This window comes from Sus scrofa, chromosome 2 (assembly GCF_054392235.1).
Source record: "Sus scrofa isolate SSC_HxYL_T2T_F1_AM1 chromosome 2, Sscrofa_HxYL_maternal_Yorkshire_Landrace_v2.0, whole genome shotgun sequence".
NCBI lineage: Eukaryota > Metazoa > Chordata > Mammalia > Artiodactyla > Suidae > Sus > Sus scrofa.
In genome coordinates, this window is record NC_139384.1 from 8,888,744 (window position 1) to 8,915,912 (window position 27,169).

The 27,169-nt window shown below is 50.2% G+C and overlaps 1 protein-coding gene and 1 pseudogene across 8 annotated transcripts; both read right to left on the reverse strand.

Moving 5' to 3' along the window:
- Positions 1 to 23: 23 nt before the first annotated feature.
- SLC3A2 (solute carrier family 3 member 2) lies at positions 24 to 26,988 on the reverse strand. Of its 8 annotated transcripts, XM_085010880.1 has the most exons (12): positions 26,708 to 26,988; positions 22,608 to 22,735; positions 7,455 to 7,618; positions 6,758 to 7,186; positions 6,216 to 6,389; positions 5,543 to 5,637; positions 3,018 to 3,086; positions 2,861 to 2,919; positions 2,518 to 2,698; positions 2,063 to 2,206; positions 634 to 720; positions 24 to 516 (listed from the first exon to the last, which is right to left on the reverse strand). In XM_085010880.1, the coding sequence occupies exons 4-12, from the start codon at positions 7,179 to 7,181 to the stop codon at positions 172 to 174; spliced, it is 1,578 nt and encodes a 525-aa protein (XP_084867006.1). In that variant the 5' UTR covers positions 7,182 to 7,186; positions 7,455 to 7,618; positions 22,608 to 22,735; positions 26,708 to 26,988; the 3' UTR covers positions 24 to 171. The 8 variants fall into 8 exon arrangements, 7 of the variants coding, with proteins under 7 accessions (XP_084867006.1, XP_084867005.1, XP_084867009.1 ...); XM_085010879.1 differs by lacking the exon at positions 7,455 to 7,618; XM_085010883.1 differs by lacking the exons at positions 22,608 to 22,735; positions 26,708 to 26,988 and adding an exon at positions 8,096 to 8,300.
- On the reverse strand, positions 20,344 to 20,454 carry LOC146405066 (U2 spliceosomal RNA; annotated as a pseudogene).
- Positions 26,989 to 27,169: the final 181 nt, after the last annotated feature.

The following is a 27,169-nucleotide window of genomic DNA, read 5'->3' on the forward strand; positions in this document are numbered from 1 at the left end:
GCAGGTGGAGGAAAGACAAGGCCTCACCAGGCAGGGCTGACATTTATTTGAAGCAGAAAATGCCCTATTTGGGAGTTCATCTGTAACAGTCAAAAAAAAAAGAAAGAAAGAAAAGAAGAGAGAAACCAGAACCCAAAGGGCCTGGGGGTGGGGGAGGTCAGGGGGTCGGGGTCAGGCCACATAGGGGAAGCGGAGCAGCAGCCCCTCATAGGGCTCCAGGTTCAGGTGCTCCAGCTGGAGAGGGGTGCCCTCCTTGCGGCCTGGCTGGGTGCTGAGCAGCAGATCCACACTGGAGGGCAGGCTGGAGGCCCCCAGCCTGGCAGGTTGGCCCACATCCCCGAAGTTGAGCACTATCAGGAAGCGCTCGTTCTGGTCCCACTGGCGGATGTAGGAGAAGAGGTCGGGCCCCGAGGAGAGCGCGTGGAAGTCTCCGTGCAGCAGGGAGCGCTCCTTCCCCCGCAGATCACTCAGCCAGCGGAACAGGGAGAGGAGGGAGCCAGGGTCTCCGCTCTGGCCCTGCGAACGGTCAAGGGATAAAGACCCAGTAGCAAGGGGTGACGGGCTCCGTGGGGTGCAAACTCCCCCAGTGCCCCCACCCCCGCGGGTCGGGCCCTGCCCATCTGAAGCCTTTACCTTCACAGTCACGCTGCTGCTGTTTACAGGTCCTAAGGTGCTGGGAAGGCTGGATTCATCCCATGGCATGACCGGGGCCTTCACAGGCTAGAAAGCGGGGAAAACAGGACTTGGCCAAGGCCCAGGCCCATCTCCTGACTCTTCTTCTCATGCCCAGTCTGTGGACTTGTAACCCAAGCAAGGCCGGCTCCCACCTGAGGGCCCTGCACCCACTGACCCCTCAGCCTAGAGGGTGCTTCTCCAGACAGCCACAAGCTCTCTGCCCTCGGGTCCCTGCTCAGTTGCCTCCTTCAGGTTTCCTGTGGCCACTCCATAGAAAACCTCTAGCCCACCCCCCACCCTCTAGGCCCCTTGCCCGACTTCCTTTTGCACAGCACATTATCAGGACCTGGCATCGTTATTAGATCTGCTTATTAGCTAACGTCACCACCTCCAGCTCTTTCGTGCACTGCTGTGCCCTCCGTGCATGGCAGCCAGGAACTACTCTGTAAAACTTAATGGAATAAATGAATGACTCTACACATATCGGCTTAGATGTCAACCTCCAACCCTGTGGCTGAAGCTAAGGAGGAGCCTTCACGGTCCTACCCCGTTATGCCACTTGCTGCCTGTACTTCTCTTACTCATCTGTTTCTACCACGAAACTCAGAGCTCCGGGAGGGCACAGAACCTGACACAGAGTACTCACTGTCCACCGAATGAACAGATTACTGAGTGATGGCTACTACCCTGAATGCCTACCAGGAACCAGACACAGCTTTTTTTTTTTTTTGGTCCACACCCGAGGCACATGGAGGTTCCCAGGCTAAGGATCAAATCGGAGCTGTAGCTGCCGGCCTACATCACAACTCACAGCAACACCAGATGCTTAACCCACTGAGCGGGGCCAGGGATCAAACCTGCGTCCTCATGGATACTACTCAGATACGTTTTCGCTGGGCCACAACAGGAATGCCCAGGCACTGCATTTTAAAATATGCTCTTGTGGAGTTCCCTGGCGGCTCAGTGGGTTAAGGATCGGGCATTGTCACTGCTGTGATGTGGGTTCCACAGGAACTTCCATAGGCCACAGGCGCAGCCAAAAAAACCAAACTAAACAAACAAAAAAATGCTCTCATTTAGTCCAAATTACCCTACCAAAAAAAATGCAGTATCGGAGTTCCCTGTTGGCCTAGCAAGTGGGGATCCAGGGTAGGCAACTGCTGTGGCTCCGGTCGCTGCTGTAGTGTGGCTTCAATCCCTAGCCGGGAACTTCTGCCTGCTGCAGACGCAGCCAAAGAAGAAGTGCAGTATCACGGAAAAGATAACCAAGAGTCAGAGAAGCCAACTAACTTGCCAAGGCCGCACAACGCCTGACTAGGTGGCTGACTGGGAGTCAAACCCAGTTCTGGCCCCAGGCTCCTGTGCTGGCGGGGGCAGCAAGCCATACCTGTCCAGGGAGGACCGCTTCCTCCAGGCCAATCTCGTCTCCGTAGCTGAACACTGGGGTCCCGGGCAGAGTGAAGAGCAGCAGCTGGTAGAGCCGGAGGAGGTGAGACGGCACAGAGGAGGTCAGAAGCCCCGCCTGCGACAACTGCAGGAAAGGACACGCTGGTGAGCCCAGAGCCCGCCTCTGCCACACCTGCCAACGCTCCCTTCTGCCGAAAGGCCTCCTTCCTGCCGTACAGCACAGAGGACTACGTCTCATCAGTTGTGATGGAACATGATGGGGAAAAATGTGAAAAAAAGAATATGTGTGTGTGTGTGTGTGTGTGTGTGTGTAGGCATAACTGGATCACTTTGCTGTACAGCAGAAACTGACAGACTATTGCAAATCAACTATAACAAAAAAAAATTTTTAAGAAAAAAGGCCTCTTGCCCTTCTCCCACCCCTGTGGGACTCACGCTCCAGCTGCACCAGCGACTGCCAGTGGCATTCAAATACTGCGTGACCAGGAAACTGGTTTGCTTCCCCGTGAAAGAGGAGTTGGACAGGTACGAGCTAGTTAACAACAGGTCCTTGGTGGGTTCGAGGAGGCTCAGGATCTGCTGTAGGTCGGAGGAGTCGGTGCCTGCAATCAAGAGCCTGCACAAGAGCAGAGCAGGAGTCCAGGTTAGTACAGGACTAGAGAGGAGAAATGGAAGTGAGAAGGTTCTTTGGACGACGACCCGCCCCTCCCTGGGCCAGGGGTCCAGGGAGGGGCTCCCACAATGGAGCCGAGCTGGGGAAGCCGGGGTCTGCACCCACCTATCCTCGCTGAAGCTCTTGGTGAGGTTCTGCCACTCAGCCAGGAATGAAGACGCGCCCTAGAAGGAAAAAAAAAAGCAGAGTCCAGGAGCAGGGAACACAATGAGCCCCTCTGTTCTCACCCAGGCTCTGCTTCTCCCACAGAAAGGGTACTCACTGGCAGATCCCCCACGTCCCGAACCTGGAACCCATCCACACCGGCCTGCAGCCAAAAACTCAGAGCTTCCTACAGGGAGGGAGGCAAAAGAACGGAGGAAACTTGTCAGCACTCTGATGCGAAGGCACAGAAAACTCCAGCCCACCCTAAATCTTGCCCACCACACACTTTCCAGGACCTCAGCAGAGTCACCTGCCTCGAAGTCTCACTTCTCACCTTTATTACAAGGCTTCAGCTTTTAGCCCCCTTCCATCCTTTTTTTTTTTTTTTTTTTTTTTTTTTGGTCTTTTCTTCTAGGGCTGCACACGAGGCATGTGCAGGTTCCCAGGCTAGGGGTCCAATCAGAGCTGTAGCTGCTGGCCTACACCACAGCCACAGCAACGCAGGATCCGAGCCACGTCTGCAACCTACACCACAGCTCACGGCAACGCCGGATGCGCAACCCACTGAGCAAGGCCAAAGATCGAACCTGCAACCTCATGGTTCCTAGTCGGATTTGGTTCCGCTGCACCACGACGGAACTCCTCCCCTTCCATTCTAATCTGTCCTTGATTCTCTTTGTGTGGTTCTACTTCTCCTTCCTCCCCAAGCTCCACCACAAAGCTTTACCTTTGATACCTACAGAAAAAGTGTCACTTCACTTCACATTTAACATGTGTGAAACGCTGGCATACTCGTTTCAGAGATGAGGAAACAATGCGAGAGAAGGAAGGAGGCAGCCCAAGGCCACAGGCAGACAGCAGCAGAGACAGGACCTAAAATGCTAACCAAGGAGTTCCTGTCGTGGCTCAGTGGTTAACAAACCCGACTAGTATCCATGAGGACACGTGTTCGATTCCTGACCCCGCTCAGTGGGTTAAGGACCCAGTGTTGCCGTGAGCTGTGGTGTAGGTCACAGACATGGCTCGGATCCTGAAAAGTTGCTGTGGCTGTGGTGTAGGCCAGCAGCTACAGCTCCGATTCGACCCCTAGCCTGGGAACCTCCATATGCCGTGGGGGCAGCCCTAGAAAAAAAGACCAAAAAAAAGCTAACCAAGACCAGTGTACTTACTCCTCCCCATTTCCTGGGGCCTGCGGAGGGTGTGAGTAAAAGAGCCAGTCAGAGCAAGACCAAGGGTAAAAGAGTGAAATTCAAAGCACAGCCCCAGGGCAGTTTAGCTGAAGATTTGAAAAGAGGAGCCAGCTCTGCAGAACAGGCCCAGGACAGGGAACCCCACTCCCGCCAGCACCCCCGTCCCCTCTCCGTGCCATGTGCTCTCTCCTCTGGCCCCAATCTTCATCGGAGGCTACCACACCTCGTGCCTACACCCGCTTCTCAGTAACTTTTAAAGGGTCTTCCGGGAAGTAGCAAGGACCGAACCAGATGACCCCAAGGGTCAACTGAAATGCTGGGAAGACAGAATTCCACCTCCAAATCGTAGTTGCCAGCAAAGTGTCAGGGCCTGTCTCTATTTGCGTTCTACTGCTTCTGAAGTGGTCAGTGTCTGAGAACCCAGGCATTAGAAACTAGGCTCAGGCGTTCCCATTGCAGCTCAGAGGGTTAAGAACCTGACAGTGTCCATGAGGATGCAGATTCAATCCCTGGCCTCACTCAGCCAGGTAAGGATCCGGCATTGCCATGAGCTGTGGTATAGCTTGCCGACAAGGCTCAGATCCCGCATTGCTGTGGTTGTGGCTATAGGTTGGCAGCTACAATTCCGATTCAACCCCAAGCCCGGGAACCTCCATATGCCGCAGGTGTGGCCTTAAAAAGCAAAAAAAAAAAGTCACAGATGCAGCTCGGATCTGGCATTGCCCTGACTGTGGCTAAAGCATAGGCTGGCAGCTGTAGCTCCAATTCGACCCCCTAGCCCAGGAACTTCCATATGCTGTAGGCGCGGCTGTAAAAAGGACAAAGAAAAGAAAAGAGAAAAAAAAAAAAACTGGATTCAAAGCCCCACTTCCCAGCCTGCTGGGTACAGAGTTTAAGCCTACACCTTCAGAGAGGGCAGATTAGAGACATAAGAATAGCTGGGACAGCAAATCCCAGGGCACATGAAAGCGCCTCTGAACCTTTGCTTCCTGATTCACAGATTAGGGATAATGAAAGGGACCTTGTTTGGTTATACAGTGGATTCAAGAAGGTATATAAAATACGCAGCCTTCCCCATAGACACATAGGAAGACCCCGGTGCTTGGAATCCCAGACTGGGACCCACTCCAAAACACATAAATAAGAAATGGGAAACCAGACAGGACAGGATTCCCACAGAGAAAAGGCTTCCTCTCCCAAAAGGAAGAAAATTCACATCTGAGAAATTCCCTTTCTTGCGCTGTCAACCTCAGAGTCAGGGAAACAAGGAAAATGAGTGGTCAGAGAAAGAACCAACAAGAACCGGGGTGCCCTGCTGGCCTATCCTTCTGCCTGTGGAAGCAGCAAGCAGCTCCTTGGCTGGTGCAGGGCTGCATTTACAGAACTTGCTATGAAAGCACCAATCAAGCCCCAGTATGCAGTTCCCACCTGCCATCGGTACCAAGGCGCTCACCTTCATCTTGGCAGCCACAGTGTCCACCTGAGTGGAGTCGAACCATGAGTTCTGGCCCTTATAGTTGGGAGTGAGGTCTAGAATGACCCGGATGCCTAGTACAACGGGAGAAGAGGCAGGTGTGAGAAAGACTTTGCAATGACGGGAAAAGAGGAAATCAACAAATACAAGTCAGTAGAGTACTTCCGAGGCACTACTTGGTACAAAGGCTCAGATTTGAACCCTGGCGAAACTCATTCCATGGAAACAGAGATGTCAGCAAGTGGGGGGCAGGAATGGCGTGTAATAGAGAAGCCTGAGCTCCTCACCCTCAAAGCAAACCCTTTTACAGGTAACACAAGATTCTACTTGGATTTTTTTTTTTTTCCCAAAAGGCTTCACTCTTTTACAAGTTTTAAAACCACTGATTTAGCAAAAGCCTACATTTTGCAAATAAGGGCCCTGAAGCCCAGAAGTTAAAGAACTGCACTGCCAGTTACTTCCTCTCTGAACCATTTGACAAACCCATTTAAGGCTGAAGCCTGACAAACCTCCCCTGTGCCCTCCCTAGGAAAACTCTGAGCCAGTCAGATCATAAACTGACTAAACCAGATAAAAACCCTATCCTCCCTTTGCTCTGGCCAAAACGCCCAGCCCTTCCTAGCTGCTTTCTTTCCAACTCTAGGACACCCACTCTTTTTCTTGGCCGATTGCAGGAGACTGTCAAAATCTTCCTTAGAACCGAAAGCGGGGTCGATCTGTTCCAAGTCGGTCCCTGCGAGGTCATCCTTCTGGTGCTTGTGAATTGGGCCCAGCACAAAACCTTTCACCTTCAGGGTGCTCAAGTAATCAAGATGCCCCTTCAGGCCTGAAATGGAGAAGCAGAGTTACAGTGAGGCCTCTTCCGAGGCCCCTGATCGCCCCATTCTCTCCAACTAAGTACTGGGGGTGAGGCTGGATCACGAGACAGAGATGCTGATGTAAGAAGCCTACCACGTTGCTTCAGAAACCTGCTGCGACAGGCAACTGGCGCCGCGGGGGGGCAGGATGCTGAGTCAGCCGCCCTCGGGAAAGAGGGAGTGGGGGGCGGTGGCCTTCAAAGGAAGGAAGGAGCTACGTCCCCGGGAGCGGTCGCGGGTCCCGGGTAGGGAAGAAAACCGTAGTAATCAATCTAAGGACAGTGACCAGTAAAACCAGGGGAGCGCCGGGCAGGGGATGGGGGAGCCCTGAACTCACTCGCTAGGTCTCCCGCGTCGCGGCCCTGGAAAGCCTGAAGGTCGCCAATGCGGTAGAGGGCGCCCTTGTGCCACCAGCTCTGCGCGGGCAGCTCGCGGCAGCGTGGCGCCTGCACGATGATGACCACGGCGCCCGCCAGCATACCCAGCCAGCCGAGCCAAAAGAGCAGCAGCAGCGCCCAGCGGGTGCGCACCCAGCCGGGGCTTCCCGCCACCTTCAGCAGCTCCTCTTTAGACAGGCCCGTGAACTTGGCTGCTGCCGCGTCTGCCTCATCGTCGGCCACCTTAATCTTCACCAGACCATTCTTCTCGGGGCCGCCCGACACGACCACGGCTGCCCCAGACGCCGCGTTCATCGGCTGCTTCTCGGGTTCCAGCTCGTTCAGCTCCACTTCCTTCATGTCCACCTCGGTGTCCTGGCTCATGGTGCCTGCAGAACCGGCGACACGACGCAGCCTTCGGTCAGCGAGCGGCTGGACGCCTACCTGCCCGGACCTCCCGGTCCCAGAACGGCCTCCCAAGGCGGCTGGATTCCGCGCAGCTTCCTCCACAACGTCTGCGGCGAGGCTGTCCCGGCCCGACGACTGGGCAGGGGAGCCCCGCCCCGGCCCGCCCCTTAAAGTGGAACCTGCGGGACTGCTCTTCCGGGGACTGAAAGGGAGGGGTGGGGGGCGGCCTAGGGAATGATAGGAACTCGCCTCCAACTGCTGTCAAGTCCAGTTCCTCATCTCGAACCGCCTACCCCTAAGGTTCCTTCGACCTGGACACCAAGAATGCTGGGCAGGGCCACCTCGAGGTGGGTGAGTGTGGTTGGTCCAGTGCCCCGGTCCCCGCTGGCCCCTCTCTCCGTTGGAAAGTGAGCCTGTAGGCGACATCCAGCCCTTCTCACCCACTCCGAAGGTTGGCGACAGCCCTGGACACCATCTTCCATTTACTCCTAGCCCAGAGTTCACCCCACCGCCTGCTCTTCCCAACTCCGGTGGCCATCTGCACTCTGCCAGCGGCCCCTCCGCCCTTGCCCCCACCAGACCTTGTCTTCTCGGGCCTTCTGGGACTTGGCGCTAAACCTTCGCTTCCCTGCAGGGCTCACTCCCACGTGTCCTTCAAGACATTCTGAATTTCGTTCAAGTAATTCGTCATTCGGCAGCTATTTATGGAGCACCCACTACAGTTCGCTGCTTTATTAACTCTAATTGAATTACCCCTAATCGAGCCTTCTCCATGGTATTTTTCAAGATGAATCTGTTTGGACAGGAGAATGGCTGACACTCCCCGATTTACCCCACCCCCAATTTCTGGCGCCAGCATGTCGGGGTGCGAGAAGAGACTGATAGGCAACCTTGGGGCTGACTCAGCATTCCAGGGCTGGGCCTCAGCAAGAGGCTTCCACCTTTTCTTTACATCAGATCAGAAGATGCCATGGCCAGACTTGTTGCCTTCCTGCAGGGCCTCCCACAGATTATTAGCCCGATCTCCCCAGGCTGCCATGGTTCTCTTTCCTCTCAATTACTTCACCATGCCAGGCTCTGGAGGCAGCTGTTACTGCAGAGGCCTTGAAAGGGCCACGGAGGTCCTTGGATTGAGAGTGAGGTGAGGTTCACAGCAGGGACTGCCAGACATCAACACCCTCAGGTGCCAACGCTCTCAGGAACTTCTTGTTCCTGAGCAGTGCCAGTTGGGTTATTGTCAGAGAGGAGCTGAGGAAAGAAAGTTCTTTCACCCTGGGCTGGAAGCCAAGAGAGCTGTGTGTTTGGAAGAAAGCAGAAGCCAAGATCTGAAGAAAGAGTAGACAGAAAGGGGTGCCCGAGGAGAGCTGAGAGGGTGAAAGGCTCATCCTTTGCCATTCCCTTCCCTTTATACCAGAGCCCACCCCCATCTCCCACCCAGGAAAGCCAGAACCAGGTCCTAGAGGGAGGCGGGCAGGCCGGTAGAGGCTGGAGTTCAGACTTGTGTTCAGTGATGATAAGAAGTCCAAAGTGGCCTGCGAGTGCTAAATAAATACCAACCAGGGGCTCTGAACAGACGTTATCACCAGCACGAAAGCTCAGAGTTAAAAAAAAAGCTGTGGGGTCAGACGTCTTCCTTGAGATGGTGCAACACAACACCCCCAGGAACACAGTATTCACTCGCAGACCCCTCACGGCTCCAGTAAGATGAAAACAATCCTTTCTGTATGCAGTGCAGAAGCTAATAACATACCTCCCCGAATTTATCACCCACCACACCTGCCACAGGGACTACCCTCCAGCGACATCAGCTTTCACACACATGTCAGTCCCATAGCACACCCAGCTTTATCTTTTTTTTTTTTTTTTTTTTTGGTCTTTTTAGGACCGCACCAGGGCATGTAGAAGTTCCCAGGCTAGGAGTCAAATCAGAGCTACAGTGGCCCGCCACAGCCACAGCCACAGCCAAGCCTGATCTGGGCCACGTCTACGACCTATGGCACAGCTCACGGCAATGCCAGATCCTTTAACCCACTGAGCAAGGCCAGGGATGGAACCCGAGTCCTCATGGATACTAGTCAGGTTCCTTACCATTGAGCCACGACGGGAACTCCAGGCCTCTGTATCTTTGTACCTGACATTCCCTCTGGGTTCTGCCCTTCCTGTTCTGCCCTTCTGCCTCATGAGCTCTGATGCATTCAAGACCTAGCTCAAATGAGTGTTTCCCAGCTGCCCCCAAAGAATTACTTTCTATCCATCTGCACCTATCTCTTCTACAATTCATGTCCTATTTTTTCATTATTTCATTTTTCATTTCATGTCCTTTCATTTTCAAGACAAGTGGTGGAGTTCCCATCGTGGAGCAGCAGTAACCAACCTGACTAGTATCCACGAGGACTCAGACTGAGGCCTTGGCTCAGCGGGTTGAGGATTCAGCACTGCCGTGAACGGTGGTGTAGGTGGCAGACGCAGCTCAGATCCCACGTTGCTGTGACTGTGGCATAGGCTGGTAGCTACAGCTCTGATTGGACCCCTAGCCTGGGAACCTCCGTATGCCACAGGTGTGGCCCTAAAAAGCAAAACAAACAACAACAACAAAAAAAACCAACACTGTATGTTATCAAGAGGAAGCCATTTTTGCAGGAAAACAAAGACCTGTAACTGTTCAACCAAATAACACAAAGTAATAAATCTAGGTGAAGGGGAGTGAAAGCATCAGGGAAAGACTACAGAGGAAGAGGGCTGAAGGTGGTTAGAGATCCCCAGACCCTACAATGTATGTTGCTAAATATAAAATTCAATATTTACTATAGAATGCAAAGCATGATGGCTCAGTAGGGTAAGGAGCTGGTGTCGTCCCTGCTGTAACTCAGGTTCAACCCCTGGCCCAGGAACTTCTGCACGCACAGCCAAAAAAAAAAAGGACCAATTGTGAGTCCTCAAGGCCTCAGGACTTTATAGGCAGATGGGAGCAGGGCCCTGAATTTGAGAGGGCCAAGTGTACAGAGACAGTTCCTTTCTGATCCCATACTGCAAAAATTCATGTCCCATGTTTCTCAACAGGCAGGCATTACTTGATCTTAGCCTAAAGATAGGGACATCCCCACTACTCATGTGCAAAAAAGAAAAAGAAAATTTTGTCCAAAGACAGAACAAAGACGGGAGAATAGTTAGAAACCTAGGAGGCTGTTTTTGTCCAACAGACTCTGCAGTCTGCCAAAGCTAAAGGCAACATTCCAAGACCTAGAGAAAAAGCAAGCAGGCTGCACCTCTAAACTACCTATCAGCCTTGAGGAGTTCAGCCACTTGAAAAATGGACGACGGCTGAAGCTAAGGAAACGAGCCCTTGAAGTCAAAGTGCAGCTGGGATGAGAGCAGGGAAGGGGGCTGACTCCCACCAAAGGGGCCCACTTGGCCGCTGTCATTAGAAGAAGCGCTGCTCGAGTGTCATTTGTTATTACAAATCCTGCAGGAGGGACACTGGCTGCTAACAAGAACTGTCAGCATTGTCTTTGTGAAGGGCGAGGAATGAGAGGAGGGATAAAAGCCAGAAAGAGTCAAAGACACACAACTGGAGCCTTCTCTTAGAAGGAGAGAAATAAATACACCGTCTGAAAAGTATCTGATACTCAAATAAATTGGACAAATAAACAAAAAACACTGCAGCAAGCCATTCTTTCTAATGCAACCAAGTATTAAAAGAGAAATACCACAGATACAGCCGATCAACTTATGTAAGAGATGCAGAAGTACTTTTAACAAATCATCCTGGAGAGATGACATGAGATAGTCGACTAATCAGAGAATATTGATCTCATCAAAATATTGATCTCATCAAAAGGCTAATTGGTGATGAGATTAAATGTTCCTTTATGTGGTCACCGAGGCATTCCAACCTCTTGCCGCAGTCATGTCACACAAGACTGGTGGGTACCATCGTTCTCCCCGCCTCCCGTCCCCTCAGAACTTTGTATCATCTCTATCATCGCATTCTTTGGAAGAAAGTCACTAAGTGCAGACACACTCAAGAAGTACAGAGATGGGATTCCCACCGTGGCGCAGTGGATTAAGAATCCAACTGCAGCAGCTCGGGTGCTGCAGAAGTGCACGCAGGTATGGGTCCCGCCAGGCACAGCTGGTTAAAGGATCTGATGTTGGCGTTCCTCCCGTCGTGGCTCAGCGGTAACAAACTCAACTAGTATCCAGGAAGACTTGTGTTCAACCCCTGGCCTCACCCAGTGGATTAAGGGTCTGGTGTTGCCGTGAGCTGTGTAGGTTGCAGATGTGGCTGGGATTCCGACTGGACCCCTAGCCTGGGACCTTCCATATGCCACAGGTGCAGCCCTAAAATAAAAAGGCGGGAGGGAGGTCAGGTGTTGCAGCTGCTGTGGCTCAGATCAGTCCCTGGTCTGAGGAACTTCCATTCGCCCTCCTAATTCTCTTAGAATTTCCTGGGTGACAGGAGTCTTTTGTTCTAATGAAGCCACTCTTGATGGGCTCCTAGATAGCTTCGGTATGGGGGCTGGTCACCAGAAATGCATGATTAGAGGGTTGGAATGTTCAGTCCCGCCCGTCCCCAACCTCTAGGAAGAGAAAAAGGGCTAGAGATTGGGCTAATCGCCAATGGTAATGATTTAACCAATCACACCTACACAATGAAGTCTCCATAAAAACCCCTTAACAACAGGGTTCACAGAGTTTCCAGGTCCCTAAACACATCAAGGGGTTGGGAGGGGCACACGCACCCCCATACATTGCCCTGTGCATTCTTCCGTTTGGCTGTTCCTGAGTTGTATCCTTTATAATAAACTGGCAATAGTAAAATGCTGTACAGGTACCCAGCCAGGCAGTCCCTCGAGGAATCCAACTACTCACAAATCTATAAAATGACCCCCCCACACACGCCCAATCTTCAGTTAGTTCTCTAATTCTAACTATTCAAAATTGACCTTTTTTTGTTTTTTGGTTTTTTTTTTTTCTTTTTTCTTTTTAGGGCCACACCCGAGGCATATAGCTGCTGGCCTACACCACAGCCACGGGGATCCGAGCCAAGTCTGCGACTTACACCAGAGCTCACAGCAACGTTGGATCCTTAACCCACTTGGGTGAGGCCAGGGATCAAACCTGCGTCCTCATGGATACTAGTCAGGTTCATTTCTGCCGAGCCATGACGGGAACTCCTGCTTTTTGTTTTTGTGGCCGTGCCCTCTTGGCACTCAGAAACTCCTGGGCCAGGGATCAAACCACTCAAACCACTCAGGCCACAGTATCGACCCAAGCCACTTTGTGCCACAAGAGAACTCCTGTCTTTATTTGTTTTTTTTGGTTTTTTGCCTGTTTTAGGGCCGCTGCCGTGGCATATGGAGGTTGCCAGGCTAGGGATCCAATCAGAGCTATTGTCGCCAGCCTACACCAGAGCCACAGCAACGCCAGAGCCAAGCCGCATCTGCGACCTACACCACAGCTCGTGGCAACGCTGGATCGTTAACCCATTGCACGAGGCCAGGGATCAAACCCGCAACCTTATGGTTCCTTGTGGGATACGTTAACCACTGAGCCACGAAGGGAACTCCAGAGAACTCCTGTCTTTAAAAAGTATTCGTAGGCTTTCCCTCAAGGCTCAGCCGGCTAAGGATCCAGCGTTGTCACTGCCGTGGCACAGCTTTGATCCCTGGCCTGGGAACTTTGGCACTGGTGTAGCCAAGGACTATCGAGTCACACTTTAGATAATGAACAACTAAAGGCTGATAACACCGAACAGAAGAACCTCAGAAAATACCAAGAATAGTTCAGCTTACGTTGCAAGATCACGCAGAAACAAACTGAAGACAAAACATCTGCCTCTACCCTCCCCCACCCCCCAAAAAAGCCCTAGAGTCAGACATTCTTTCTTTTTTAAGAGAAAACAAAATTTTTTTCCAGTCTTTTTAGGACCATGACTGAGGCAGATGGAGGTTCCCAGGCTAGGGGTCAAATTGGAGCTGCAGCTGCCCGCCTACACCACAGCAACTCAGATACGAGGCTCAACCCACATACACCACAGCTCGAGGCAACACCAGATCCCTAACCCACTGAGCAAGGCCAGGGGTCGAACCTGTGTCCTCATGGATACGAGTCGGATTCGTTACCAATGAGCCACAACGGGAATTCCCTCTTTATTTAATTTATTTATTTATTTTATTTTTTACTTTCTAGGGCCACACCTATGGCATCTGGAGGGCCCCAGGCTAGAGGTAGAATCTGCAGCTGCCGGCCTACCTACTTCGATCCAAGCCACATCTGCAAGCTCACCGCAATGCTGGATCCTTTAACCCACTAAGCAGGGCCAGGAATCAAACCCACATCCTCAGGGTTACTAGTCAGATTTGTTTCTGCTGCACCACAGCCAATTTAGCATATTGCCCTAAGAAAATCAAGACACACACTGCAGCAGCTCAGGTCACTACTGTTGAGTGGGTCCAATCCCAGGCCAGGCAAAAAGAGGAAAAAAAAAAAAAAAAAAAAGAATAGATAATAGATATTACACTTGATGGTGGGCAAAAAAAAACCTGGAAAACATCTATGCTGTTTTTCTGCCAAGCTGGACATTTCCCTATCACACTCACGGTCACAAAAACCAAGCTCTCAAGCACTTCTGATTTTCAGAGGCATTCAAGATGGGCTACATCTTACCAGAATTTTCCAGCAATACATTTCTAAAGCCGCATAATGAGAAGGTGGGCTCTTAGACTTCAGGACTCACTTCTTGAACATACATTCTCCCTCCATTCCCTCCCGACAAGTAACTTAATTTTTTTTTAATTTTATTTTATTTATTTATTTATCTATTTATGTTTGTCTTTTTGCCTTTTCTAGGGCCACTCCTGCGGCATATGGAGGTTCCCAGGCTAGGGGTCGAATCAGAGCTGCAGCCACCAGCCTACACCAGAGCCACAGCAACCTGGGATCCGAGCCACATCTGCAACCTACACCACAGCTCACGGCAACGCCGGATCATTAACCCACTGAGCAAGGGCAGGGACCGAACCGGCAACCTCATGGTTCCTAGTTGGATTCGTTAACCACTGCGCCACGACGGGAACTCCGTAACTTAATACTGAAGAGCTCGGCCCACATCGGCCCCTGGTCCTGCCTACTCTCCTTTTCGGATCAACTATAGGCAAAGTCTTAGAGCTCCACACAGGCAAGCAGATCCCTGACTACTTTTTTTTTTTTTTTTTTTTTTTTGTCTTTTTAGGGCCGCACCCTCAGCATATGGAGGATCCCAGGCTAGGGGTGGAATCAGAGCTGTAGCTGCCGGCCTACACCACAGCCACAGCATCTCGGGATCCTTAACCCACGGAGGGAGGCCAGGGAAGGAACCTGCGTTCTAAGGGATACTAGTCTGATTGGTTTCCACTGAGCCAACTCCCCTGACTACATTTTTTTTTTCCTTTTTCTTTTTTGGCCGCCTGGAGGCATATGGAGTCCCTGGGGGAAGAATCCTTAACCCACTGCTCAGGGCCAGGGTCAAACCCATGTCCCTGCCACTGCAGAGACATTGTCAATCCCCTGAGCCACAGAAGGAACTCCTGACTACATTTTTAAAGTATTTTTTAATATTCAACAAGGTGAAAAGGGCATATAATCGTTTTTTTTTTTTCTTTTTCTGCCACACCCTTGGCATATGGAAGTTCCTGGGCCAAGGAATGAGCTGAAGCTGCAAACTGCTCCACAGCTGCGGCAACGCCAGATCCTTAACCTGCCTGTAGGATCCCATGTTTTCACAGCTGTGGCCCGGGTTGAATCCCTGGTCTGAGAACTGAGACCCCACATCAAGCTGCTGCACACCGTGGGGGAAAAAAAAATAATAATAATATGTCAAATGATTACATGATTACATGTGCTGTGAAAAAGAGAGGTGAGATGAGAAGGAGACTACTTTATTCAAGGAAGACACATCTGGAGCTCCCGTTGTGGCGCAGTGGAAACGAAACTGACTAGGAACCATGAGGTTTTGGGTTCCATCCCTGGCCTCACTCAGTGGGTTAAGGATCCAGCATTGCTGTGAGCTGTGGTGTAGGTCGCAGACGCCACTCAGATATGGTGTTGCTGTGGCTGTGGTGTAGGCCAGCAGCTGCAGTTCCAATTAGACCCCTAGCCTGGGAATATCCATATGCCACAGAGTGGCCCTAAAAAGCAAAAAAAAAAAAAAAAAAGGAAGGCACATTTGATGCAATGACATTTGAGCAGAGACCTAAGGAAATAAAGGAACAAGGGAGTTTTCTACAAGAAAGTTTCCTGTATGCCACAGGTGCAGCCCTAAAAAGAAAAAAAATAAAAAGAAAAAAATAAAGTTTTCTGGATGAGGAAATAGCAAGTACAAAGACCACAAGGAGAAATGCCACATATTTATGAATAGAAACATTTGCTGTCATAAAGACATCGATGCTCCCTGATGAAATAAAATTATTTTAAGGCAAGAAAACTTTAATTTTTCCCTGCAACTTGAGCCACTACCTCCTCCCCTTTGGTGTGCATTGTGCATTTGCATTCCACATTAACTAGATCCCCTTGGAAGACACAGGAATGCCTACCTGCAAAAAAAAAAAAAAACAATTTCCTCCAGGCTCCAGGAAAGTAACTCTTTAGAAGATAACATTCCTTAGAAGATAAGGGGGTCACTTGCGATCATTGTACAAGTATAAATATAATAAAATTCATTGAGTTAAAAGCCAAAAAGAGGTAAAGGGGTCACAATAACCCACTACTTGCCTTGTTGGACTATGTTACTTTCATGCATAACCCTTGGTCTCAAAAACCTATACAACCGTGCTTTGACGTCTAACAGGGGAACAGTCCTCACAGCCTTCTGAAAGACTGCCTCATGGTTTATAATCCTCGGCTTGGCTCAAATAAAATTTTCCAGAGTTCCTGTTGTGGCTCAGCAGGTTGAGAGCCCACTAGTATCCATGAGGATGTGGGTTCAATCCCCGGCCTTGTTCAGCGGGTTAAGGATCCAGCATTGCCTCAAGCTGCATTGTAGGTCACAGATGCAGCCTAGATCTGGCGTTGCTGTGACTCTGGCATAGGTCAGCAGTTGCAGTTCCAGTTTGACCCCCAGCTCGGGAATTTCCATATGCTGAAAGTGCAGCCCTAAAAAGAGGAAAAAAAGGTAATTTTTTTTTTTTTTTTTTTTTGGCACCCGAGACATGTGGAAATTCCCAGGCCAGGGATCAAACCTGGGCCACAGCAGTGACCTAAGCAGCTGCAGTGACAATGCTGGATCCTTAACATGTTGCATCACACGGGAACTTTCATACTGATCTTGGTCTTGAGCCAAAACCCAAAGAAACAACCTATTCCCATTAGGGCTTGCTTCCCAAACTTTCACTCGAGGCCACAAAAGCAGCCTTAAAGCTGTTCCTTTTCAAATTCCACATCCTTGGCTCTCCCCAAAATCAGTCTCACCCTGAGGTAGGAGGTCCATGGGCCCCCCCTGGGCTGAGAACAGCTGGGACTTAGGCTGAGTCCATTGGGGCTGGCTTCTCTTTGACACCTCCAAGGAGAAAGTTTTGTTTTGTTTTGTTTGTCTTTTTGCCTTTTCTAGGGCTGCTCCCAAGGCACATGGAGGTTCCCAGGTTAGGAGTCTAGTTGGAGCTGTAGCCGCCAGCCTATGCCACAGCCACAGCAACGCAGGATCCGAGCCAGTCTGCAACCTACACCACAGCTCACGGCAACGCCGGATCCTTAACCCACTGAGCAAGGCCAGGGATCGAACCTGAAACCTCATGGTTCCTAGTCAGGTTTGTAACCACTGAGCCATGACAGGAACTCCCCAAGGAGTAAGTTAATGGCAGGAGCTGAGCTCTGCTGGAGTAAAAAGGTAAGATGACCACATCACTCACCCTGGGGTCAAAGAGACCTCCCCAGTTACACCTGCGCAGAAAGACTCCTGGGGTCATAAACGGAGGGGGCGCCAGGCCATAATAAGTCCTGAAACTCTCCCAGAACCCTCTGTTCTGGAATCCATCTTGGCCAAAAGATGTGGATGCATATCGGAGACGGCCCCGGGTCCAGTCACTTGTGAGAAATAAAACAAGGTAACTGGCCAAAGGAAAACAAAGGACCTGGAAGACCCATCCTGTGTAAGTGGTTTAAATCACTTAGCCAGTGCCGTCCTCTTTGAGGGGGACACCCACACCCTCACTCCTTTGGGTGTGTGTCACTGCTTTGCTTCTGCCTTGGATGAACAGACTGCTTCTCCGTGGGCCCTCCCACATGCTGTACTCTTTCCAACAATAAACTTTATACCTGTTTTTACAGTATTTTCCTCCTTAAAACATTCTTGCTTTCAATAGGGGACAAGAATCAGGGCAATCCTGCTCTTAGCCTCCAGCTAGCTGGTCTAGTGGCCAGGATTCCCGGTTTTCACCCAGGCGGTCCGGGTTCAATTTCTGAGCAAAACATTAAGCTCTCACTCCAAGCCATCACTCCCCCGATGTCTCTCTGAGGTCAGTCCTTCTCTGGGACAGCTTCCCACTGGCACATTTCTCCACAGTTCAGAAAACAAGGGAATCCTGTTCTCAGACTGGATTTTTGCCCTAGAGGTGAACAAAGCCTGGCCAATTTGCATATCCCTACTTCTCTACTAATGGAGGCAGTGCCTCTTGCTACCAGGAGGGGGCAGAGGTACTCCCTGAGCAGCTTCCCTCTGAGAAAAGATTTCCGCTAGAGGACGCTGTTTATAGCTCAAAAGTATTTCCCGCGTGGCTCAGCAGCCAAGGAACCCGACTGGTATCCATGAGGTTGTGGGTTCTATCCCTGGCCTCGCTCAGCGGGTTAAGGATCCCCGCATTGCCATGAGCCGTGGTGTCGGTCAGACTCGACTCAGATGCAGCATTGCTGTTACTGTGGCATAGGCAGCTGCAGTTGCAGCTCCAGTGTGACCCCCTAGCCTGGGAACCTCAAGCCTCCACATGCTGCCGATGCAGCACTGAAAAGACAAAACAAAAAAAAAAAGTATTTCTTTAATGAACCTCTTCAGGAGCGTACTTCACAGCATAGAGAGGATAATCAATGAATTATAGTGACACCTCTTGTTATACATGATGGGGATAAAGCAATAAATGATTAATTAATTATTCAGACAAGATTTCTGACCTCAGGGAGGATAAGCCAGAATGGGGTCAAGTAGAGTGAGGAGGAGAGGAGAAGGCTGCTACAGAAGCTGAAAAAGGAAACTGGGCTGGGCTGGCTCTGCTGGAAGTGAGACAGGGAGACGAGCTCATCCCTTTTGGAAAAGGACAAAGGAATGGCCTTGGGCAAAACGGGCCTTGCAAGCTAAAGAACAAAGGCCTTGGAGGCCAGAGTCCCAGGGACAAAAAACCAGGCCCACTGGACTAAAAGATTATTTTAATCTTTGTTATACTAAGGAGTACACCTAGTTGCCGCAAGAAGTCAAGTGTAAATTTTAACTTTATCTGTTCCTGTGCTTTCTTGTGGACAATGATCATGTCTTTCTTTCCCCTCACAGGAGCCCTCCCCGTTCCTGATAGTAGAGCCACCTGCTGCTGAGCAGAGAACCTTCATGACTTCTGGAAATCATCAGTGATGATAAGACAACCCCTCCCTTTTGTTACATGTCCCTTCTACTCAGGGAGCTGGCTCTTTTTTTGCTCTGCATTCTCCCTTGTGCACAGGCGATCTTTCTTTTTTTTTTTTTTTTTTTTTTATCATTGCACCCACAGCCTATGGCAGTTCCCGGGCCAGGAACTGAATCCAAGCCACATGCAGCTGTGGTGATGCTGGATCATTTTAACCCACTGCATCGGGCTGGGGATCGAACCCAAGCCTTGACAACAACCGGAGCTGCTGTAGACTCTTTTTTTTTTTTTTTTTTTTTTTTGCTTTTTAGGGCTGCACTCTCAGTAAATGTCAAATCAGAGCTGCAGCTGCCGGCCTACAACACAGCCACAACAACTCGGGATCCAAGTCATGTCTGCGAGCTACACCACAGCTCACGGCCACGCCAGATCCTTAACCCACTGAGCGAGGCCAGGGAGCAAACCCACATCCTCATGGGTCCTAGTCGGGTTCATTAACCACTGAGCCACAAAGGGAACTCCTGCAGTTGGATTCTTAACCCACCGCATCACAGCAGAAATTCCCACAAGCTGTCTTTCTTTTTTTGCTTTTTAGGGCCGCACCCACGGCATATGGAGATTCCCAGATTAGGGGTCAAATCGGAGCTGTAGCCGCCGGCCTACGCCAGAGCCACAGCAACACAGGATCCGAGCAGTGTCTTCGACCTACACCACAGCTCACGGCAACGCCGGATCCTTAACCCACTGAGCAAGGCTGGGGTCGAACCCACAACCTCATGGTTCCTAGTCAGATTCATTTCCACTACACCATGACGGGAACACCAAGCAAAGCTTTTTATTAAAAGAGATAGCTTTGAGTTCCCGTCGTGGTGCAGCAGAAAGGAATCTGACCAGGAACCCTAAGGTTGCATGTTCGATCCCCAGCCTTGCTCAGCGGGTTAAGGATCCAGCATTGCCATGAGCTGTGGTGTAGGTCGAAGACACGGCTCGGATCCTGTGTTGCTGTGCCTCTGGCGTAGGCCGGCGGCTACAGCTCCGATTTGACCCCTAGCCTGGGAACCTTCATATGCTGCAGGAACAGCCCAAGAAATGGCAAAAAGACAAACAAACAAAAAAAGTCGTAGCTAACAAATTTCTTGTTTAACAACTAAACAACCTCAAAGGGCATGCTATACCTAGACGTTCTGCAATGCCAGTTTGATACCCAAAGCCAACAGAGCAAGCTCCTAGTCCATCTCCTTGTTCTAAAAATCAATGTAGGAGTTCCCGTCGTGGCGCAGTGGTTAACGAATCCGACTAGGAACCATGAGGTTGCGGGTTCGGTCCCTGCCCTTGCTCAGTGGGTTAACGATCCGGCGTTGCCGTGAGCTGTGGTGTAGGTTGCAGACACGGCTCGGATCCCGCGTTGCTGTGGCTCTGGCGTAGGCCGGTGGCTACAGCTCCGATTCAACCCCTAGCCTGGGAACCTCCATATGCCGTGGGAGTGGCCCAAGAAATAGCAACAACAGTAACAACAACATCAACAACAACAACAACAGACCAAAAGACAAAAGACAAAAAATTTAAAAAAAAAATCAATGTAATATGCTGTCCTCAGGTAAAGGACACAGATGTTAAACTGATAGGAACAGACACTTGATCTGAGCCAAAAGGCCTAGAATTGCCATTATCTGCAATAACTCCCCATCACCCCTTCCCAAACCTTCCTCACTCAGGTCCATAAATACAGCTTGTAAGCAAGCCTGTCCTTACAATCATCAACATCCTCATCTCCCCAAAACCCAGGAAATTCTGTTATCAAATTGGGCCTTTTTCTCCACGTAAATTACTGTCTTTTCTCCCAGTTCCTGGCACAAAGCTCTGGTTCTTCCCATTATCCTCCCCTGTTAAGTGAGGCAGTGCCTCTTTCTGCCAGGTGGGGGCAGGGTTGCTCTCTGAGCAAAATCACCAGACTTTCCCAAGCAGCTGTGACATCAATGAATTGGAGCCAGAAAAACATCATTCCATAATTTGTAAGGGAAAAAAATTTACAGAGATAAACTAACATATATGGAGTCCTACTCTGTGCCTGTACTCTGCTGGGCAATAGGATTCAATGATGATTTACACAGATAAGGTATCCAAACCAAGGGAGTTTACCAGGGGCGGGCGGAGTGGATCATTCTTGGGGAGGGAGTGGTGGGACGGGAAGCGGCAAAGGGTCTCAAGGGCCACATCCATGATCTGGCCTAAAGACTTTGGAGGGGCACAAAGAACTATGAGCTGAGACATGAGACTTGACAGATTTATGTATTTATTTATTTATTGTCTTTTTGGGTTTTTTTCCTAGGGCCACACCCACGGCATATGGAGGTTCCCAGGCTAAGGGTCGAATCAGAGCTGTAGCCACCGGCCTACACCAGAGCCATAGCAACACCAGATCCAAGCCACCTCTGCGGCCTACGCCACAGCTCACAGCAACTGATCGGATCCTTAACCCCCTGAGCAAGGCCAGGGATCGAACCCACAACCTCACTGTTCCTAGTCAGGTTTTTTAGCCACTGAGCCACAACAGGAACTGCCTATTTATTGTCTTTCTAGGGCCACAGGTGCAGCATATGGATGTTCCCAGGTTAGGGGTCAAATCGGAGCTGTAGCTGCTGACCTACACCGCAGCCACAGCAATGCGGGATCTGATCCACATCTGTGACCTACACCACAGCTCAAGGCAATGCTGGATCCTTAACCCACTGAACAAGGTCAGGGATTGAACCTGCAGCATCATGGGTACTAGTCAGGTTTGCTACCTCGGAGCCATGACGGGAACTCCCAAATCTTTTTAGAACCATCTCTCTGGTTTCAAGACAGAGAATGGATTAGAAGAAAGGAAATCAGGACCAGGCAGCCAAATTAATTCTGGGGTAAAAGTCTTAGGGTCAATGGCCAGAATGAGGGTCGCTTGGACAAGGAGGTGAAATAAGAGGAGTGGGCTGAATTCATTTTCAAAAAGTTAAGAAGTTTGGGGCCCATCCAAATGATAACATTCATCCAGGAGGTTAACTGGACGTACAGCTCTGAAGCTCAGGAAAAAGATCCTGAGCTGGAGCCACTGGTATCACGGCGGTTATTAAAATCATAGGAGTGGATAAGGTGGCCCAGGCAGAGTAAGGATAAAGCTGGGTCCAACACGCAACTCAAGGAACATTAATGTTTGAGGAATGGGCCATACATCGCTCAAAGGATCACTGAGAAGTAATCCGAACTGTAAGAGGAACACCAGGAGAGAGCAGTGTGCTGAGCAGGGCAGTGTTTGAAGAAACAGGAAATGGGCCAAGAAGGTAAGATGCTGCTGAGAGATAAGGATGGCTGAAAAATGTCTCGAGAAAGAAGTAAACAGCACTGTGTCAACCAGTGCTTCGTACACTTCGGCATGCATACTGATCACCTGGGGATTTCATGGAAAGACAAAATCGAATTCATTTGGTCTCTGGAAAGACCTGAGATTCAGCTCCCAGAAGATACAGGCATAGAGAGCTCTTTAAAAGTTATAAACATTTGCTGGAAAGAGGAAGCAGGCTATGGTGGTAGCCATGAGAGTCTGGCGAGGCATGGTGTCAGAGTCACACAAGGACGAGGCCTAAAGCTCCAATTCTGGAGTCAGACTTCCTGAGTTTAAATCCTGACTCTCTGTAAATCCCTTTTTTTTTTTCCTTCTTCTTCTTTTTAGGGCTACCCCCAAAGCACATGGAGGTTCCCAGCCTAGGGGTCAAATCGCAGCTGTAACCACTGGCCTATGCCAGAGCCTCAACAATGCCAGATCCGAGCCTTGTTGGCGACCTACCCCACAGCTCACAGCAATGCCAGATCCTTAATCCACTGAGCAAGGCCAGGGATCAAACCTTCGTCCTCATGGATGCTAATCAGATTCGTTTCCGCTGAGCCAGGACATCAACTTCTCCATATGTACTCCTTGAACAAAAAAATATATGGACCAATGAAAGTCAGTGTACTCCAGGGGTGTAAAAGCATAATTTTAAAAAATGAAATTATAAAGCAAACGCGTGTCAAAGATTTTATCCAGGAGTTCCCTGGTAAGGTTAAGGATCCAGTGTTGTCACTATAGCTCCAGTCCTGCTGTGGCGTGAGTTGAATCCCTGGCCCAAGAACTTTTGCATGCCATGGGTGCAACCAAAAAAAAAAAAAAAAAGAAAGAAAAGGAGTTCCCGTCGTGGTGCAGTGGTTAACGAATCCGACTAGGAACCATGAGGTTGCGGGTTCAGTCCCTGCCCTTGCTCAGTGGGTTAACGATCCGGCGTTGCCGTGAGCTGTGGTGTAGGTTGCAGACGCAGCTCGGATCCTGCGTTGCTGTGGCTCTGGTGTAGGCTGGTGGCTACAGCTCCGATTCGACCCCTAGCCTGGGAACCTCCATAGGCCAAGGTGCGGCCCTAGAAAAGATAAAAAAACACCCAAACTACTATTTTTTGAATTGAGGTAATATATATAAAGCACTTAGTATAGTGCCTGGAAGGTACCATGTAAAAGCACTTAATAAATGTGAACATGGGAGTTCCCGTTGTGGCTCAGCAGATTACGAACCTGACTAGTATCCATAAGGACGAGGGTTCGGTCTCTGGCCTCGCTCAGTGCGTTAAGGATCCAGGCAATGCAGTGAGCTGTAGTGTAGGTCAAAGACTTGGCTCAGATCTTATGCTGCTGTGGCTGTGGTGTAGGCGGGCAGCTGTAGCTCTGATTTGACCCCTAGCCTGGGAACGTCCATATGCCACGGGTGTGGCCCTAAAAAAAATAAGATTCCTGATGTGAACCTTCTCCTTTCTGTCTCCCTTCCATTACACTTGTTAGCACAGAATCCACTTATGTGTTGCCTAATTCCTTGTCTCACCTCGTCCATCCATTTCTTACACCTCCCTACTCAAAAACTTTCGGTTCTGTTTTTTAGGCGTATGGAGTTCCTTGGGGTCAGGGATAAGATCCGAGCTGCAAGTGCAACCTAAGCCACAGCTGCGGCAATGCCAGATCTTAACATACTGTGCCAGGGCCAGGATCGAACTTTGGTCCTAGTGCTCCCAAGACACCTCCAATCCCGATGTACCACAGCATGAACTCCCCACTTATTTTTTTCCTACCTATGGTTCAAATTATTATTATTATTTTTTTTTTTTGGTCTTTTCTAGGGCCACACCCAAGGCATATGAAGGTTCCCAGGCCAGGGGTCTAAACAGAGATGTAGCCGATGGCCCATACCAGAGCCACAGCAACTTGGAATCCGAGCCGCATCTGCAACCTACACCACAGCTCACGGCAACGCCAGATCCTTAACCCACTGAGTGAGGCCAGGGATTGAACCCACAACCTCATGGTTCCTAGTCCAATTCGTTAACCACTGAGCCACGATGGGAACTCCTGGTTCAAATTATTTACCTTTGCATTCCAGGCTCTTCTTATCTAGCCTTCCCCAGGAAATCTTTTCCAATATTATGTACTAGGAGTCCCCTTCAGCCCATTTTTCATAAATTATACTCATATAGTTCTTTCCTTTTTCAACTTCAAGCCTGTTGCTCAAATTGTTTAACTTGAATCCCCTCCCCGTGCTGTTTCTCTATCCTTCAAGGCCCAGGCACTCCATAAAGCACTCCCTAATTCCCATGCCCACACACAACCTCCCCAACCCTATCTGCCTACTGCGGACCTTATAAATTTTCCACAACTTATCTGTTCCACTCTATACATTTTAGTACGAGTGTTCAATCATGTATTTGAACAAGCACCTAATAGCTACTGAGTAAATGAACTTATCCCATCTATAATAACTTTGTTCAAATTGGAACTCTTTCAGTACTTATTTTGCCACTTGTTAAGCTGGGACACGCATGGGGACAATATGGCAAAGGAGTGAAAACTGCTTCTTGAAGAGCAGGGAGAGGGTAGAGATTCCTACAGAGTAAAAAAGGTTTCCGGCCATCCGAAGGGTAAAAGCAGATATAGAGTGTATCAATGGAATTACGAATTCTTTTTTTTTTTTTTGGTCTTTTTGCTATTTCTTTGGGCCGCTCCTGCGGCATATGTAGGTTCCCAGGCTCGGGGTCAAATCGGAGCTGTAGCCACCGGCCTACACCAGAGCCACAGCAACTCGGGATCCGAGCCGCGTCTGCAACCTACACCACAACTCACGGCAACGCCGGATCATTAACCCACTGAGCAAGGGCAGGGACCGAACCCGCAACCTCATGGTTCCTAGTCGGATTCGTTAACCACTGCGCCACGACAGGAACTCTGGAATTACGATTTCATAGGAAGCATTAGAAGGGAAAAGATCTTAAGAATTCTGGGGAGGGAGAGACAACAATGAAGAAAAAAATTGAGAAACAATACCCAGGGATCATGCCATTTGCTTCCTGCGAACTGCTGGTTCCCGGAATACCCAGAGAAGTGTGTGACGACAGAAGAAAAGCAGAGTAATCCAGGCTCTGCAATCAGGCCACCTGGATTTGTACCTGGGCTCTGAGAGTTCTTAGCAGGATAACACCGAGCTCGGTAACCACTCTGGACCTGAGATTCCTGTTCCATAACGTTAGCTTTACACCTCCTCCTATTCGTTCAGGTCATACAGAAGAGAAAGAGCACGCAAGAGGGGTTTTTTTTTTTTTTTTTTTTTGTCTTTTTGCCTTTTCTAGGGCTGCTCTCGCGGCATATGGAGATTCCCAGGCTAGGGGTTGAATCGGAGCTGTAGCCGCCAGCCTACACCAGAGCCACAGCCACTCGGGATCCGAGCCGCGTCTGCAATCTACACCACAGCTCACGGCAACGCCGGATCCCCAACCCACTGAGCAAGGCCAGGGACCGAACCCTCAACCTCATGGTTCCTAGTCAGATTCGTTAACCACTGCACCACCACGGGAACTCCAATAAGAGTTTCATAAATGATTATAAAATATACTGGTACCCTAGGTGTTTACCACTAGAAATTAATAAACTAATGCTGAGTGGCCTCAGTAACAAGAGTGTCACTGACTGGAACCACCCTGACATCAGGCTGGAGTTGGGGCTGAACGCTACACCTGCAGTCCCTCATCTATAAAATGGTATTGTGCCTTTAACCCAGCAGAGCCCTGTGAAACCTTGGCAGAGTGGACCCCCCAACTCATATTCTCTGCTTGCCTTTTTGTCCATAGAAAAACTTTAGTCAAGGGATCAATTTAATCAAGAGAAGTAAGAAATTACAGAGAAAAAGGAAAACAGTTAAGAAGACAAAATAGTTTAGCCATTCAACAAAGTCAAGAACCTTTAGCTTTTCCTCAAGGACTATAGATATTCTGAGCCATGCCCTCGGAGCTCTTTTGCAGGTGCTGAAGCCCCCACCGAGTGGAAGAAGTTAACTGTATGCTACCCCCAAGCATGGAGACCCCCCAGACCAGCTGCGACCAGAAGGTTGATGATATGATGGACTCCCATTACCTCACCACCAAAGAATCCCATAAATGTCCCCAAGCCGATCAGGCCCTGCTCCTTGAACACTGTTAAGTCTCCTCACTACCTCCTCCAGGGGGCATAGTCCTTTAGGCACTAGCCTGCTGTGCTCCCTCTTGGCCTCCCCGTTAAGGCTACTTCTGTCTCCTCCTCTATTTGGCATTGGCGTAGATGCAGCCGGTATTTTGGCAACAGATCTATCTCTGGATTTAGAGGACTAAAGAATAACCAATTCATGTAACGTGCTTAAAGCGGCAATTCAAGTGTCAGCTAATGTTAGCCCTACTATAAGCCAAGCTCCCGGAGAAGTTGGACCAGACAGTAGGGTAGAGGTGACCAGTTAGAGATATCAACGGCTGTTATGAATTTCAAGAACATCTATGGCCTGATTCACCTTCCCGAAACAGTTCCATGCAAGGGCCCTCCACTCGAGCTCAGCCCGGGGCCCAGCAGTACCTGAGTTGCCCCCCGCGCTGGGAACCTGAGCACCAGGCCCCGAGTGCTCGCTGGGCGGCTGGTGCGGAACCAAGACGACGCCGGTCGAGGGTTCGTGAGGTTCGGGGTCCATGGAATCGGACCCTGCACACAGGTTTAGGGTGTGTGGTGGCAAGGGGAGCTCAGGGAAGGGTATTGGGGCAGTCGGCTATGACCAAGACGGAGCGTCTGGACAGGATCGGCGGGAAGCTGAGAACTCGGCGTCACAGCCTCACCAGCAGCCGCAGTAAAGACCAAACCTCTCTGCAGCACGATAGGCGCGCCTGCGCAACCCCTAAGCGCATGCGCTCCTTTTTCGCGCTGCAGTTTCAGGGCGTGCACATTCAACAGCAGCCTTTGAAAATCTCCATCCACAGCCCATCAGGCACGCATGCCCTCTCCTTCTGCGCTTGCGCCTGCCTTAGTCCCGCCCCCAAATCCCGT